Here is a 12725-nt window from a genome sequence, read left to right on the forward strand (position 1 = left end):
AAAAGCAAAAGGCCTGGGTCCCACAGATGGCACTGGCATGGGGAGGGAGCACTGAGTGATGGACCGCAGCGGCTCCTCAGGAGAGTCACTCAGTTCTTTAATCCTCAGTTTCCCCGTGACAATAGTGAGGCAGCCAGGAGAGCAATTCTGCAAGCTGGTGTTGCAGAGACAATCCAAAACCCGGCATCCAGATCCGCGGTCCAGAGGGAAGCATGGGCTCCATGCTTTCAGACCCTCTGGGCACAGGCTACAGTGGGTTCTTCAGGTGTGTCTCTGTATTCCACCCCTCTCCACCCTTAGCTGTAACACCAGGGGGCAGCTGGTCAACTGAGCCCCAGCCTCCTTACTCAACCCTGGCAGGAAATGTTATTTCTTGGCCTTCCTGTTTTGGCACAGATATCGCAAATCTCTTGTGTATCCCTTGTAGAAATTTTGTCTCAACCTCGAATGGACCAGACTTAAGAGACATCTCCAGAGAACATACTCTCTTCTGCATAAATGAGGGTATTAATGAATTACTGAAGTAGGGATTTCTCTTTTCAAAAGTCTCTAGCAGAGCTTTGGGAGCCCATTCCAAATAGAGGGACAACCTGGACACATGGGGAAGGGCCTAGGTTCTGCCCAGGATGAGATGACAGACTTTAGAGATCCCCCCCCAAGGAGGGTCTCACCCTCCCTGGGGAATGATGTGGGGATTGGGTGGGGGGCTGGGGGACTGGTGGAGGGACAAGGGAGGAAGGGTGGGAGAGGGAGCTGGGACTGACATGTGAAACATTCACGCTTCTAATTTAAATAAAAACATATATTGAGAAAAAAAGTCTCTAGCAGAATCTGCTGATGTTGAGCCAGTTGGAGCCTTGGAAGCAGCACCCGCTGTACCTGGGTACTTAATTTCTTCCAAGGCTCAATAAGCCTGAGAGTTGCTGAGAGCCCTCTGCTGTGCCTTTTGGCCAGCGTCGCAGACTCATCCCGGTATCCGCTAACTTAAAAAAAAAAAAAGTTACAAATCCTCCTCTGGTTTGATAGTACACCCAATCACCACCGCCACACAGCCAGGACCCCATATCCAAGTTCCCTGCGGGACTTGAAGGTGAAGCCAGGTTTCATCTAGTGGAGATAGATTCTTTCCACCGCTGACTCCTTCAGATCTTGCCAAGTGCCTGCGGTGTGGTGTGGAGCGCGCCTCCCTCACTCAGCGAATCTCCAATGTGGGGCCTGTGGTTTAGTCTACTAGTCCTTCCAGTCTAGCACAGAATCGTCCCGTGAGCATCTGTTAAACCCACGACTCCGTGAATGTGCGTGAGATGAGGGCCTAGGGCGCTAAAGATGGACCGCACAGAGGCGCGCAGCAGCCACTGGGCAAGCCAAGGCTAGAAGGAGCAGCGAGTCAGAGGTGTAACCCATCCCCCGCACCCAAAGTCTCCAGAGGATGAAAAAAGAGTCGCAGCCCGTCCACTGGGTGCAGGATGGGCACCGTCTGCATGACCGGGAAGGCAGGTGTAGCCAGTTCCCAGCGCGCTGTGCGCACCAGTTCCACGGCGAGCAGTTTCAGCATCACCCGTGCTAGCTTCTGGCCCAGGCAGCTGCGCGCGCCGCCGCCGAATGGGATGTAATGGAAGCAGGAGCCCCGCGCGTCCTCACTCTCCACGCCAAAGCGCTCGGGATCGAAGCCCTCGGGCGGGCTACGGTACACAGCAGCTGTCTCGTGTGTGTCTCGGATGCTATACATCACGCTCCAGCCTTTGGGGATCTGGTAGCCCTGAGAAGTGAGGGGGCCATCTTGATCGCTAAGCACCGGGAAATGGCCAGAGCCAATTCCCCACCCATCCCCCGCACCCAGAAGCGCCAAATAAACCTCCAGGGGCTTGTGATTAACTAAGCCAGAAGCTAAAAGATCTTCACTAATGAGCTGTAAGATCTTGAAATGCTGGCGCTCCTCCCACCCCACCCTTTTAGTTGAGAAAGTAAAAATAAAAAATATCCACGTTGTTGAGAGAATTTCAAACGGAGCTTGGCATACATTAGTGCCCATGAAATTGAATGTTACGGGTTTGTTGTCTTTCTCCTGTTTTCTTTTGACACAGGAGACTTATATTGTAAGACTGTAGCTGAAGCAGGGAAGCCGGCGCTCCTCTGGGACGGTTCAATTATAAAACTTGTTTGCATTTAACTGAAGACTTCCCCGCCCGCCCGCCCGCTCACCTCCACACAATAACACGACCTTGTGTTACACTTGAGAACACGCACACTCCCACCTCCCAATCGTCCCGCCCTCTTTCTGCTCCCCGCAAGCTCAGGACCTCATTCATACTAGGAAAAGTGTGCCTGCGCTGTCCTACATTCCCAGCCTCTCAGCTTTTTCATGGGTCTTCCAATCCCTGACTACAATGCCACCCGCCCCTCCAATGACCGCGGTTTTCTGAAGCCTGTGAAGGGTCATTACTATTCGGGTTCTCACTGGGGGAAAGAACACATCAAAATCATCCAAGGAATGTGCTTTCCTCCCTAGTCCTCAGTGTCCCGTCTATACAGTGGGGGTGGGGGGAGGGAGGAAGAAGGAGGAGGAGGAGGGGGAGGAGGGGGAGGAGGGGGAGGAGGAGGAGAAGGGGGAGGAGGACTACAACGACGACCTTCCCCGTGCTCTACCTACAGCCCTGGAAACTGCCAGTCCTCTGCTGCTCTGGCAGTTTACTGGGCATGCCAGCACTGCAGCATTAAATTCAGGCACCCAAGTCACCTGAGTACCAAGCCTTTGACTGGCAGCTCCCCCTCTGTGGCACACTCTCCACATTCCAACCCTTTGACTGGTCTCACCCAACACTAGAAATCTCCTGGCTTCATTCCATAGTCTTGGTCCCTCCCTCTCTGCACGGAGTCCCTTCTTCAACCCCCCCCCCCCCAATGCAGCAAAGCCATTCAGGCAGAGACCCTCAAGTTCTGCAGTGTGAATTCCCCAATTCATCAAACACCCCCAGCCTCCTAAAAAAAAAAAAAAGAACCAAACCAGCATCCTCCCAGAGGATAAACGGAGACCCCCCAGTAAAGGGAAACTGTCCACATTATTTCGATACAGTCAGGCCTAGCTGTCCAGTCAAGGGCAGCCTGATGAAACCATTAAGATTTTGTTCTTTGTATTAAGGCTGTTGCATTTCCCAGGCACATGGCCTAAGCGCCAGCCCTGGACAGGTGACAATGACCGTTCTTTAGTCTAATGAAGAACTGAAGAAGCCGTGTGCCGCCTTCCCGTTTTAGACACACACTTTGCGAGGAGTACGGTTCAGAGAAAAATGTCTGCGTTCTAAAACCTAGCAGGATCCCTGACAAAAGCTGAAGTATATACTTATATACTTTATAAAAGCATTTCTACTTATATATACTACATATAAAATTTCTAACTACGACAGCTCTTCAGGCACCAAGCTCTGCATCCCTCTGATGGGGTTGGAGGAAGCAGAGTCCGGATCCAGCCCATTTTACAGGAGGGAAAGCTGAGACCCTGGCAAGGGAAAGAGATCTCTGTGCTGATCTGCCTGCCCTCTTCCCACCCCAGCGCCGCTGCAAGCATCCAGAGGCCCCACAGAGCGGCGCACTTACGTCCAGCTCAAAGGTTCGCAGCACAGTGCGGTAGCCCCCGGACACAGGTGGTAGGAGGCGAAGCACCTCCTTGACTACGCAATCGACGTAGCGCAGTCGGCCCAGGGCCGCCAGGCTAAGGTCCGGCTCACAGCTGCAGTCGGGTCGGGGCCCTGTGGCCAGGGGTGCGCAGCCGCACGCGTGCCCCAGCCCCTGCGCTGACAGCTCCTGCTGGATCTTGGCGACGGCCGCCGGGTGCTGCAGAAGCAGCAGAATGAGCGACGTGCTGGCGCTGGCTGTAGTGAAGAAGGCCGTGAAGAGGAGCTCCACAGCTGACTCCTGCAAGACAGCCCGGCGGTTCTGAACGTGCCGTGAAAAGCGTCCAAACTTATCTCTGTGCAATGTCCTGCCCTGGCGGCTATGCTCACTTGCTCTGAAATTGGTCAAAACTCACTTAGGAAAGTCGTGTTGAACAATAGGCAGCCCAGCATCTGCACACACCCGCTTTGAACGAGCTTTCAGAGACCATACAGAGATATTATTCTGTACATTATTTTAGTGCTTTAAATGCAATTACTCGTTAGATTCTCACCTTCACCCCGTGGGGAGCAATTACTGCTCTTACTTTATGAAGTTGGAAATTGAGACTCTGGGAAGTGCTCTAAGACCCTAGAGTTAGTAGTTCCAGTAGTGAGAGTCTCTCTCTCCCTCCCCCCACTCTCCCTGTCCTTCTACACACACACACACACACACACACACACACACACACGCATTCACAGCATGCTTCAGACAAGGCACCTGCAGCCCAGCACCAGTCTTGCTCCAAAGTCAGGAAGCTTACTTTTCGGCCCTGCTCTGCTGAGGCCATTCTGCAGACCCCTACCACCTGCCCAAATGCCCTTCCAGTGCTTTCTTCATGTGTTTGCATGCTGTTTTCAGTGACCGGAAGGTGAGTGTATACCACCCACGCAGCACGCCCTCGGCATCCCAGCACAGAATCTGGCATTGAACAGGTACACAGGAATCTTTGTGGAGTGAAATCTGACCTGGCTGGAGACCAACTGCTTGGACAAAATGAAGCTGGGATGGAGACTCTGATCCAGACATCCTCCCTGCCCACCTTGACTCCCTTCTATGGGGTCTCGCTACTACTCCCTAGCTCTGCCAAAGTGGAACTGCCCACTTCTGCCCATGCTACTTCCCTTCACAGGCCAGCATTGTCTCAGGCACTCTACTCCCCAGGACTCAAAGTTCCTTGAACCCTTGTGCGAAGGGCCCAAGAGGAGAGACAACTGTACCCAGAACCCATAAGGCCAGGTTTGGGTTTTGATGCTGCTCGGAAGCATGGCAGATGCTGGCAGTCACGACTGGAACCCAGGACCCTTCTTTTTCACCCTGAGGTGTGTCTGCGCCTCCAAACAGGGTTAAACAGGACTTGACTGGGAATGGATTAGGTGTGGAGGGATCTCTGGGGAAGGAAAGTGGGGGAGGGAGGAGTGGTCTATCACCTACCTTCAACTCTTGCACAGAGAGCTCATGGCCCAGCTCCCTAGCGCTGTTAATGATCAGGTGCAGGGCATCACCTGGCTCTGCTGCTTGCTCCTTATGAAGCTTCTGAGCAATCGCCTCATCCAAGTGCTGATATAACTGGTCCCTGGCCCGGATGCCCTGATGTATAGGGAGAGAGGGAAGATGGGGTAGGAAGGATCAAGGGGTAGACTTGGCTACCTAGATTCATCTAGATCCTGATGTTAGTCTCAGCTTAGCTACACACACATAGCACTAGGTAGGCATGGCTCAAGAAATGGTCATAGATTTGTTCACTGTCTATAAATATTACTCTGTCTTGATAACCATCACCAGCCTCCTCTGGCAAGGCAGTTAATGTCACACAAAGCACTGAGAGGTTCCCTCACACAGCGGCCAGCGCCCATGCCTGGCACAGAGCCATCAAGGTGCACTTAGCTATTACCCTTTCCCTGTATTCAGGTAAGGCAGTGAGAATCAGTGCTAAGAAGAAACTCCATTGAGGACACTATTGTATATTCTAAACACTAGCTTCCGTCAGGGGTTTGAGCAAAGGGGGCGGGGATGGCTCTCCAGAGTCCAGGAAGCAAGCCCAGTCAAAACATCCTGAAAGCCAGCACTTGAGTTTTGTAGCCAGAAGTGTCTTGTTCAAATCTTGACTGTGTTCTTGCTTGTCACATGACTTCAAGGAGACCTGCTTGTCAATAGAATGAGAATAACACTTCGTAGGTCGCAGGGACTAAGCTAGAAAAGGCATGCAAGGTAACCAGCACACAACAAGATTCTTTCACAGATTATTGTTTTTATTCCAGCGACTGACTGCTCCAGGGCAGAGGGAGGGAGAAGGCTTCCTTCAGTTCCCGGGCCCCGCCCATCACTCAGAAAAATCCTCTGAAACCATCAGGCCCAGGTACACCCATTCCCTAGACCAGACCCAGCGCTGGCCTTCATCTGCCACTGTCCGGCTCCCGCAACGTTCTGCAGTGCCAACCTTCCAAAGGGTGCTGAAGATTCGGCGCCACTTAGAGAAAGCGCGAAACCCCTGCCTGGTTGCCTACCACTAAGACCGAAACTCAAGAAGACTGCACGGCCGCCAGAGTGTGAATCAGGAGCATCCCATCGATGCCTACCCGTGTCACACGGAATCCGAAAACATACAGCCACCACACCACCCTACTCCGAGACATGCGCTCGGTCCGGGGTACCCAGTCTGGTTTGGGAGAGCCTCTGGAGCCATGGGCTAAGGTCTGGGGCAGCATTACCTTGCGCAGGCCACTGAAAGGCACGTCCAGGGGCAGTGAGAAGAGGTTCTCCACTAGCTGCTCAAAGGTCTGGGCCAGCTCGGTGCATCGCGCTTCGTCCAGCTGCAGACCCAGGAGGATGCGCGCGGCCATGCGGAAGATGAGCGCTTTGGCCGCCCCGTAGACAGCTACCGGTCCTCGGGCTGCGCACCAGGAGCGCACCTCTCGCCGCAGCGCCCCCTGCAGCCGTGGCACGAATTGCTCCAGAGCCGGACGGCTGAACACGCGCGCTAGGACCTGCAGGGAGCGCAGATGAGCGAGCGCAGGGCAAGCTGGCCTCTTGTGCTCCACGACTCCGCAGCCTGAAGGCAAAGTCCAGTCCCTTCTTCCTCTTCTGAGCCGCACAGACCTAAACTTGCTGGCTTAGTTCCCTCCACTTTGATGTAAGGAGTCCCTCCTATCCATCTAGGCTCCAAATGTTAGCCGCTCCACAAAGTCTTCCCTGAACCCACTTAAATCTGAAGCTCCAAAGTTGCTAGCACCTGTCACAGAAGATCTGGAATAAAGGATTTGTAGCCCTGCCCTGGCTTTATTACTCAAAACCCGGAAATGTAAGGAGACTTGCCTCGGGGCACCTGTTCCTTTAGCAGGGACCCTAGTCAAGTTCTGAGTATACCCGACACCAGGCTACCGCGGAAACCCAGGCACCATGGGTGGATCGATCTTAAGTTTCTTTGGTTTTCCCCTCACCTTACGCCGTTGCCGATGGGGCTCGCCAACCGCGCCGAGGAGTGTGTGTGAACCTAGCAGAATGTGCGCACTCTGCGGCCACTGGCTACGCACCAGGCGGTGCTCGCCCAGCAAGATGGTGCGCACGTTTTCCGCGCCGCTCACACGGATCACTGGCCTGCCCAGAAGGTGCGTCTTAAACACTGTCCCGTAGCGTTCGCGGCGGGAACTGTGGAAACGAGAGCCCTGCAAGCAAGGCGGAGCTTGAAGGGCTGCTGGGTCAGCAGGGCTGAAGATTTGTCCCAGATATCCCAACTGCCTCTTCCTAACAACTCTCCTGTCCCAGGCTGTCACACATTACTTACAAAACGAGATTCCAAACGGACCTCTCAGGCCCTCTATGGGAATGTAGACGCCCACTGGTAAAATGAGATAGGGGCTTAGATTGGGAATATGGGTGCCTAAGGGTGCATGCATGGCTGAGATACGGCTCCGCTTTTCAGTCTGTACTTGCAGGGTAGGTACTACGTTCGTTCTTCAAGTCCCTCCCTAGGCCCCTAGTTTACACCCATGTTTTATCAGAAGTGCGCTTAGAACTTCGGTGACATGGCGTCTCTTAGAAGGAACAGAGTAGCTAAGCAATGGTGAGGGTTTCAGAAATCCTGGGCAAGGGTCTTCTTAGGAAGTGCACCGAGAACCAAGAGCTTCCGACAGGAGATGCAGAAGGGGCATTGCTGAACGATAGAACTACTCACCTGAACCAACCAGTGCAGCGTTTCACCGAAGAATGGCCAGCCCATGGAGCCCTTGGGTAGGGGCAAGGCTGAGGCCCGATCCCGGCTTAGCGTCCAGCGGAGGGTCCACAGGTGCTGGGCCAGGCCAAGCAGCAGACCGGCACACAGGACAGCGGTGCCCGTAGCCCCCAGCATGGATAAACAGCTCAACCCCCAAGAAAACATGGCAAGCCTGCGGGGGTTGGGGACGGCTGGGAGGGCCGAGGGCTCAAGAACTATGCAGAACTCACCTATGCAGTCTAGAAAAGTCCCAGAGATTAATAAATTCAGGCAAGGCTTCTGCTCTTTAAACAAGACTGTCAGTGACCCTGAGCGCTTAGAGAATGCTCCTCCCTCAACGCTGGAGGCCCAGGACATCTCCCCCACTGCAGTCAAGAAGTGCCAGCCCCTTCGTGGTGGGCCGTTTGCCTCCGGAATGCCCCTACACTCTCGGATTAGTCGATCAGCGCTTCTGGTATAAAGCTGTGAGAGAGGCGGAGAGAAACAACTCACCATCACTGTTGGGATTCCCGGGGCTGCAGACCCCCCGACGACCACCTTCTCTCCTTCACTCCCTTAACACCTCTCCGTCTACCTTTGACATATTTATATAGATACTGCCTCCCTACCTCTGGACTGGCCCTGGGTCAAGCAACGTGACATGCCTATGCATATTTAAAGTTTCCCACTCAGACTAAAGATTGGAAGCAGTGGGCAGTGGCAAGCTCACCTCGATATCCAAATAGGGAGTGGCATCCGGGCGGGGGCTGGGTCCCAATGTGCATCCTTGGGCGGGGCCTGAGGTTTTGCCCTGTAACTTCCCTGCTCTTGGTGAGGGCAAGAACCCAGCCGCGTGAGAAGTCCACATGAAGTAGACACTGCGCGCAAGACCACGCTCTTGACCCACCCGTCTCCGAGCCATTAGCTTCCTCTCTGGTCCCCCACCCTCGAGCCTCGAAACCCCTTCTGTTCACCACGTCAAGGGCCAAAAGGCTAGAGTTGCTTCCCTTTGCTTGGCCTCCTTCAGGGAAAACGGGTTGTGATCCCAGCGTTCCAAAAGCACAGCTAGGGCCCAGTTGTCTGACCCTCTACCGGCTCCAAGTTCTCCAATCAGCCACTTCAGGGAACCTTCAGGAGATGGTCATTTCACTGCTCCTAAAATTTACAGGGGCACCCAAAATCCTCCTGAAGCCCTTATCCTGGGCACAGCTCTGGTCTCAGGACCAAACCAAATTCTCTAGCTTTTTTTTTTCATTACATTGCCCATCTCTGGAGTCGGAGAGATGCCCTCCCCCCCCCCCCCGCCGCTGCCCCCCAACCAGCTTGCATCTTGGGCTTTCTGCCCCATTCAGGGCAGCAATGCCTTTAGGCCTACCCGCTGGCTAACAATACAATCTGGGTGTGGGAGGGATGGGGGTGGAAAGGGGAGTGCCTTGTGTTTTGGAAAGAGTACAGAGGAGGGGGGGTGAGTGCTGGGGGTGGGGATGTGGAGGTTCCTCTCTCCGAATCTTCCCAGGAGTCTTCCCAAGTACCCTGAGAGTGAGGGGCATCTTCAGAGTTCCCTGCTACCACACCTAATGTATAGAATGCATTGTGTCTGAAGAATTATCGTATTTTCCTCTAAAAGTTTTAAAATATTAAATACTTTGAGTGTTTTGTCAAGAGAACAAAGATGTTTTGTTTTGTGTCATGCGCATTCTGATAATTAGGGAATAAATAGGCCTTTTCTGGAGGTGGCCGTTTAAAACGAGAAGCTCTGGAATATCTGAAATAGCATCTTCAACAACTCCCAACCTTTTTAATGTTCAACACGAAATCCAGATGTAAGCAGAGCTCATCATACTTATTTTACAGAGTCAGGAGTCTACAGGCATAAATCCGGAAAACGCAAAGGGTATTTTCAGCATAATTACAGTGCAGAGAAAACAAAGGTCAGGTTTACATCGCCATTTGTGTCACTGATTTATCCAGAGAAAGATGTACATTTGCTGTAGGCTTCAGAGTTCAGTTGGTCTGCATTGTTTCCACAGTCCACAGCACTGAGATGACTATCTGAAGCGCGTTCACCTGAACCTGTGGTGACTCCATTATGTAGGAGGAACACATCCACACTAGGACCGCCACACCTGATGTAAACAGCCCCTTGACTGCCTTCTCTTTAACTTAAACCAAACTAAAACTTTAACAAGGGGTCAGCTACAAGAAATATTACATCTTTAGGAAATCCAACCCCTTTTCTTCATTTTCAGAATGATTAAGCTATCCAAATATAACAAACAATTTACATTCCTGGTGAGCTGTGTTTGATTTCAGGAACTTTCAAGATTTTTATATTTCCTCCTCAGAATCAGCAGAATGAAAAATTTGAGGCACATGAGTCAAGTTGAAGTGAAAATAAAAGCTAAAAGTACAACAATGACAGCCAAATATTTCCTTCTCAGCAGTGGCTGTGTCCCAAACTATAATGGCATACAGGAGCTCTTTCCAGCTTCAAGGGAAGAAGGAATACTTAACAAGCAGAGACACGAGCTTTCCTAATATTTACAATCACTTTCATATACAATTTATTGGATTTATATATTACACTTTTGACTTTTCCTCTTCATTGAAAAAATTAATCTTACATTTTATATATAAAATAGTATTCAATTATTTAAAAATCCATACAAATGATGTTTGTTACCACTACTTGTTTAAGCCCTCAGCAGTGTATTTGCTCTACTGTAGTTTTTGACTTCTGTAAACAAATTGTCTCATGACCAGTGCTGGCCACAGAGAAGCTCTCATGGACCTGATGTGTCTACATGTGCTGGGACATCCCAGTCACCAAGCCTCTAAGCTGCTTCACGACTGTCTCTATCAGCTTCTGCCTGTCTCGGTCGTTCTTCCGGAACTGGGCGAATATATTATTCTTCTTGCTGGTGTCCTTCATCCTACAATATACAAACATAAATGCTGAAAAGGAAAAGCTCCTTCCTTCCTTTCCTTCCTTCCTTCCTTCCTTCCTTCCTTCCTTCCTTCCTTCCTGCCTGCCTCCCTCCCTCCCTCCCTCCCTCCCTCCCTCCCTCCCTCCCTCCCTCCAAGTGCTCTCACTTATCCAATACCAACTGTGTGCTTGAAATGAAAATTGGTGCCATCAAATGTACAAATACAGAAAACACTTGGAGACAGGGAGAAAGTCATGACCTTGCACTAGCATACAAAGCTAAGATATGCACATTGTTTTCTGACATCACACCAAAAGACTTATTAGAAGACCCTGTGTGGGCTCTACTACACATTCACAGCAAGACCACGTGAGAGTGAAAACGGCATGAGAAAAATTTAAATGTAATTTTTTTTGCTTCAGCAGCATTTCAGGACATTATAAAATCAATTTATAAATTTTGTGAATAGTTTCTTATATCCTTTCAAATCAAATAACCACAGCTATATTTGAAATTTGGGAAAGCAATGGACAATGTAACATAAAACCACACTTCAATAGTTATACTTTAAACAGATATGACCGAGTGAAGGAAAAGTCGGCCACACGATGAGGGAAAAGAGCACTGTGTTCAGCTGGGGCAGCGAACCCCACTGTCTCCCTCCTTACAGCATCGTTTTCTCAAACCTCGTGTTTCTCCACCTGCACAGAATCCAAGCCTGAGATACTGCTGAGGCGAACATTCCATTTCTTGGCCCTGTTCTACTTTATTTTTAAGTAGCTCCGATTCTTGTGTCTTCACGTAAACCCTGTTCTCTCCATTTGCGGGGAGGGACTCAGGCACAAGCACAGTGCAGTCAAGGGCTGTGCTAAACATTCTAGGCTTCCATTAACACATTCATAAAGTAACACATTCATAAAGCAAACTGAGCCTGAGATTTTCAAGATACATTAGGAAAAAACAAGTTCTTCCTCACATATGTAGCCAAAATAACCCTGAAAGGCAAGAAAGAGACTTATCTTTGGTTCATCATAACGGACTGAATTTCTCTCCTTCCCTCCCATCTCTGCTCCAGATTTCACACCCTATACTCACTAAAATCTCAGCTCTCTCAAACCCACGATCCCCCTGCTTCAGGGCCGGCACAATGCCATCACATCTAGCTGTACTTTTAAAACTCCACTAGACATTTCTCTTTTCAGAGAAATCTCTATTCTTTATCACTGAATCGAACCTTGTGTAAATGCTACCTAAAATAAAAGCCAAAACAATTTTGAGACCATACTCACTTCTCCAAGAGAGTAAGGGCTGTGTGTGGGTTCACACGGAGGTACTTGGAGGCTGGCTGTCCATAGTCAGCGAGGTAAGTGGACCAGTCCCAAACCATAAACAAGTCAAGGAGCTGAGGAAGAAAACATGTCAGCCTTTGGATATCTACTCACACATAAATCAGGAATATGTTACTCGTTCCTCTCCACATGGTTTGCTTTCTACGATAAAATAAGGAAATTCATTTTAAGAACATAACCAGTATACTTCAAACCAAAATCATATTCATTATTTTTTATTTTGGAATTGCTAAAAATCATCAGTGGCTGTTGTCCTATCGACTAACGACATCTCCATATGATTGTATGGAACACTCTCACAATCACATTAGCACCTGTACTATTATTTAAAGTTGTTAACTTTGTACACTACCCACAACGCAGGTGGAAAGGCTCGTGCCACTAACTGTGCACAGAATCAGACAGCAGAAGTATGTTTACCTTTCACAGAAGCCATTTGCAGCCAGATTTTCCTAAAGTAATTGAAAACAAAAGCTCAGATAATCTCAACGAAGTGCATTAAACACCCTCTGCTGCATTCTCCTCAGTGACAGAGCTCAGTATAATGATGAGCCCGGGCTTCAGGATTCGCCTGTTAACTTTAGCCAACCATTTTGTGTAAACAAA

The 12725-nt window shown here is 50.4% G+C and overlaps 2 protein-coding genes across 4 annotated transcripts in view; both read right to left on the reverse strand.

Moving 5' to 3' along the window:
- Positions 1 to 792: 792 nt before the first annotated feature.
- LOC101836485 (cytochrome P450 26C1) lies at positions 793 to 9091 on the reverse strand. Its single transcript, XM_005063645.4, has 6 exons — positions 7826 to 9091; positions 7092 to 7316; positions 6363 to 6638; positions 5086 to 5241; positions 3595 to 3912; positions 793 to 1759 (listed from the first exon to the last, which is right to left on the reverse strand). Exons 1-6 carry the CDS (start codon positions 8357 to 8359, stop codon positions 1388 to 1390), a joined length of 1881 nt encoding a protein of 626 aa, XP_005063702.2. The 5' UTR covers positions 8360 to 9091; the 3' UTR covers positions 793 to 1387.
- Positions 9092 to 9621: 530 nt separating this feature from the next.
- Positions 9622 to 12725, reverse strand: part of Exoc6 (exocyst complex component 6) — a 145052-nt gene continuing 141948 nt past the window's right edge. For 2 of the 3 annotated variants that reach the window (XM_021224794.2, XM_005063646.4), the window contains exons 21-22: positions 12060 to 12172; positions 9622 to 10776 (exon numbers count right to left, since the gene is read on the reverse strand). In XM_021224794.2, the coding sequence (XP_021080453.2) occupies positions 10644 to 10776; positions 12060 to 12172 (246 nt within the window). In that variant the 3' untranslated portion in view covers positions 9622 to 10643. Of the gene's footprint in view, positions 10777 to 12059; positions 12173 to 12212; positions 12261 to 12725 lie in introns of all 3 variants that reach the window. The other variant, XM_021224805.2, reaches the window with a different exon arrangement.

This window comes from Mesocricetus auratus, unplaced genomic scaffold, assembly GCF_017639785.1.
Source record: "Mesocricetus auratus isolate SY011 unplaced genomic scaffold, BCM_Maur_2.0 Super-Scaffold_4256, whole genome shotgun sequence".
Taxonomy (NCBI): domain Eukaryota; kingdom Metazoa; phylum Chordata; class Mammalia; order Rodentia; family Cricetidae; genus Mesocricetus; species Mesocricetus auratus.

Bases quoted from the DNA above. Each gene is read 5' to 3' on its own strand.
- LOC101836485 (XM_005063645.4), bottom strand. From the start codon at position 8,359: ATGGTGAGTTGTTTCTCTCCGCCTCTCTCACAGCTTTATACCAGAAGC. The intron at 3,913-5,085 runs GTAGGTGATAGA...GCTGTCTTGCAG, and splicing joins TCTCTGTGCAAGAGTTGAAG to GAGTCAGCTGTGGAGCTCCT. The intron at 1,760-3,594 runs GTAAGTGCGCCG...CTCACTTCTCAG, and splicing joins TGCGAACCTTTGAGCTGGAC to GGCTACCAGATCCCCAAAGG.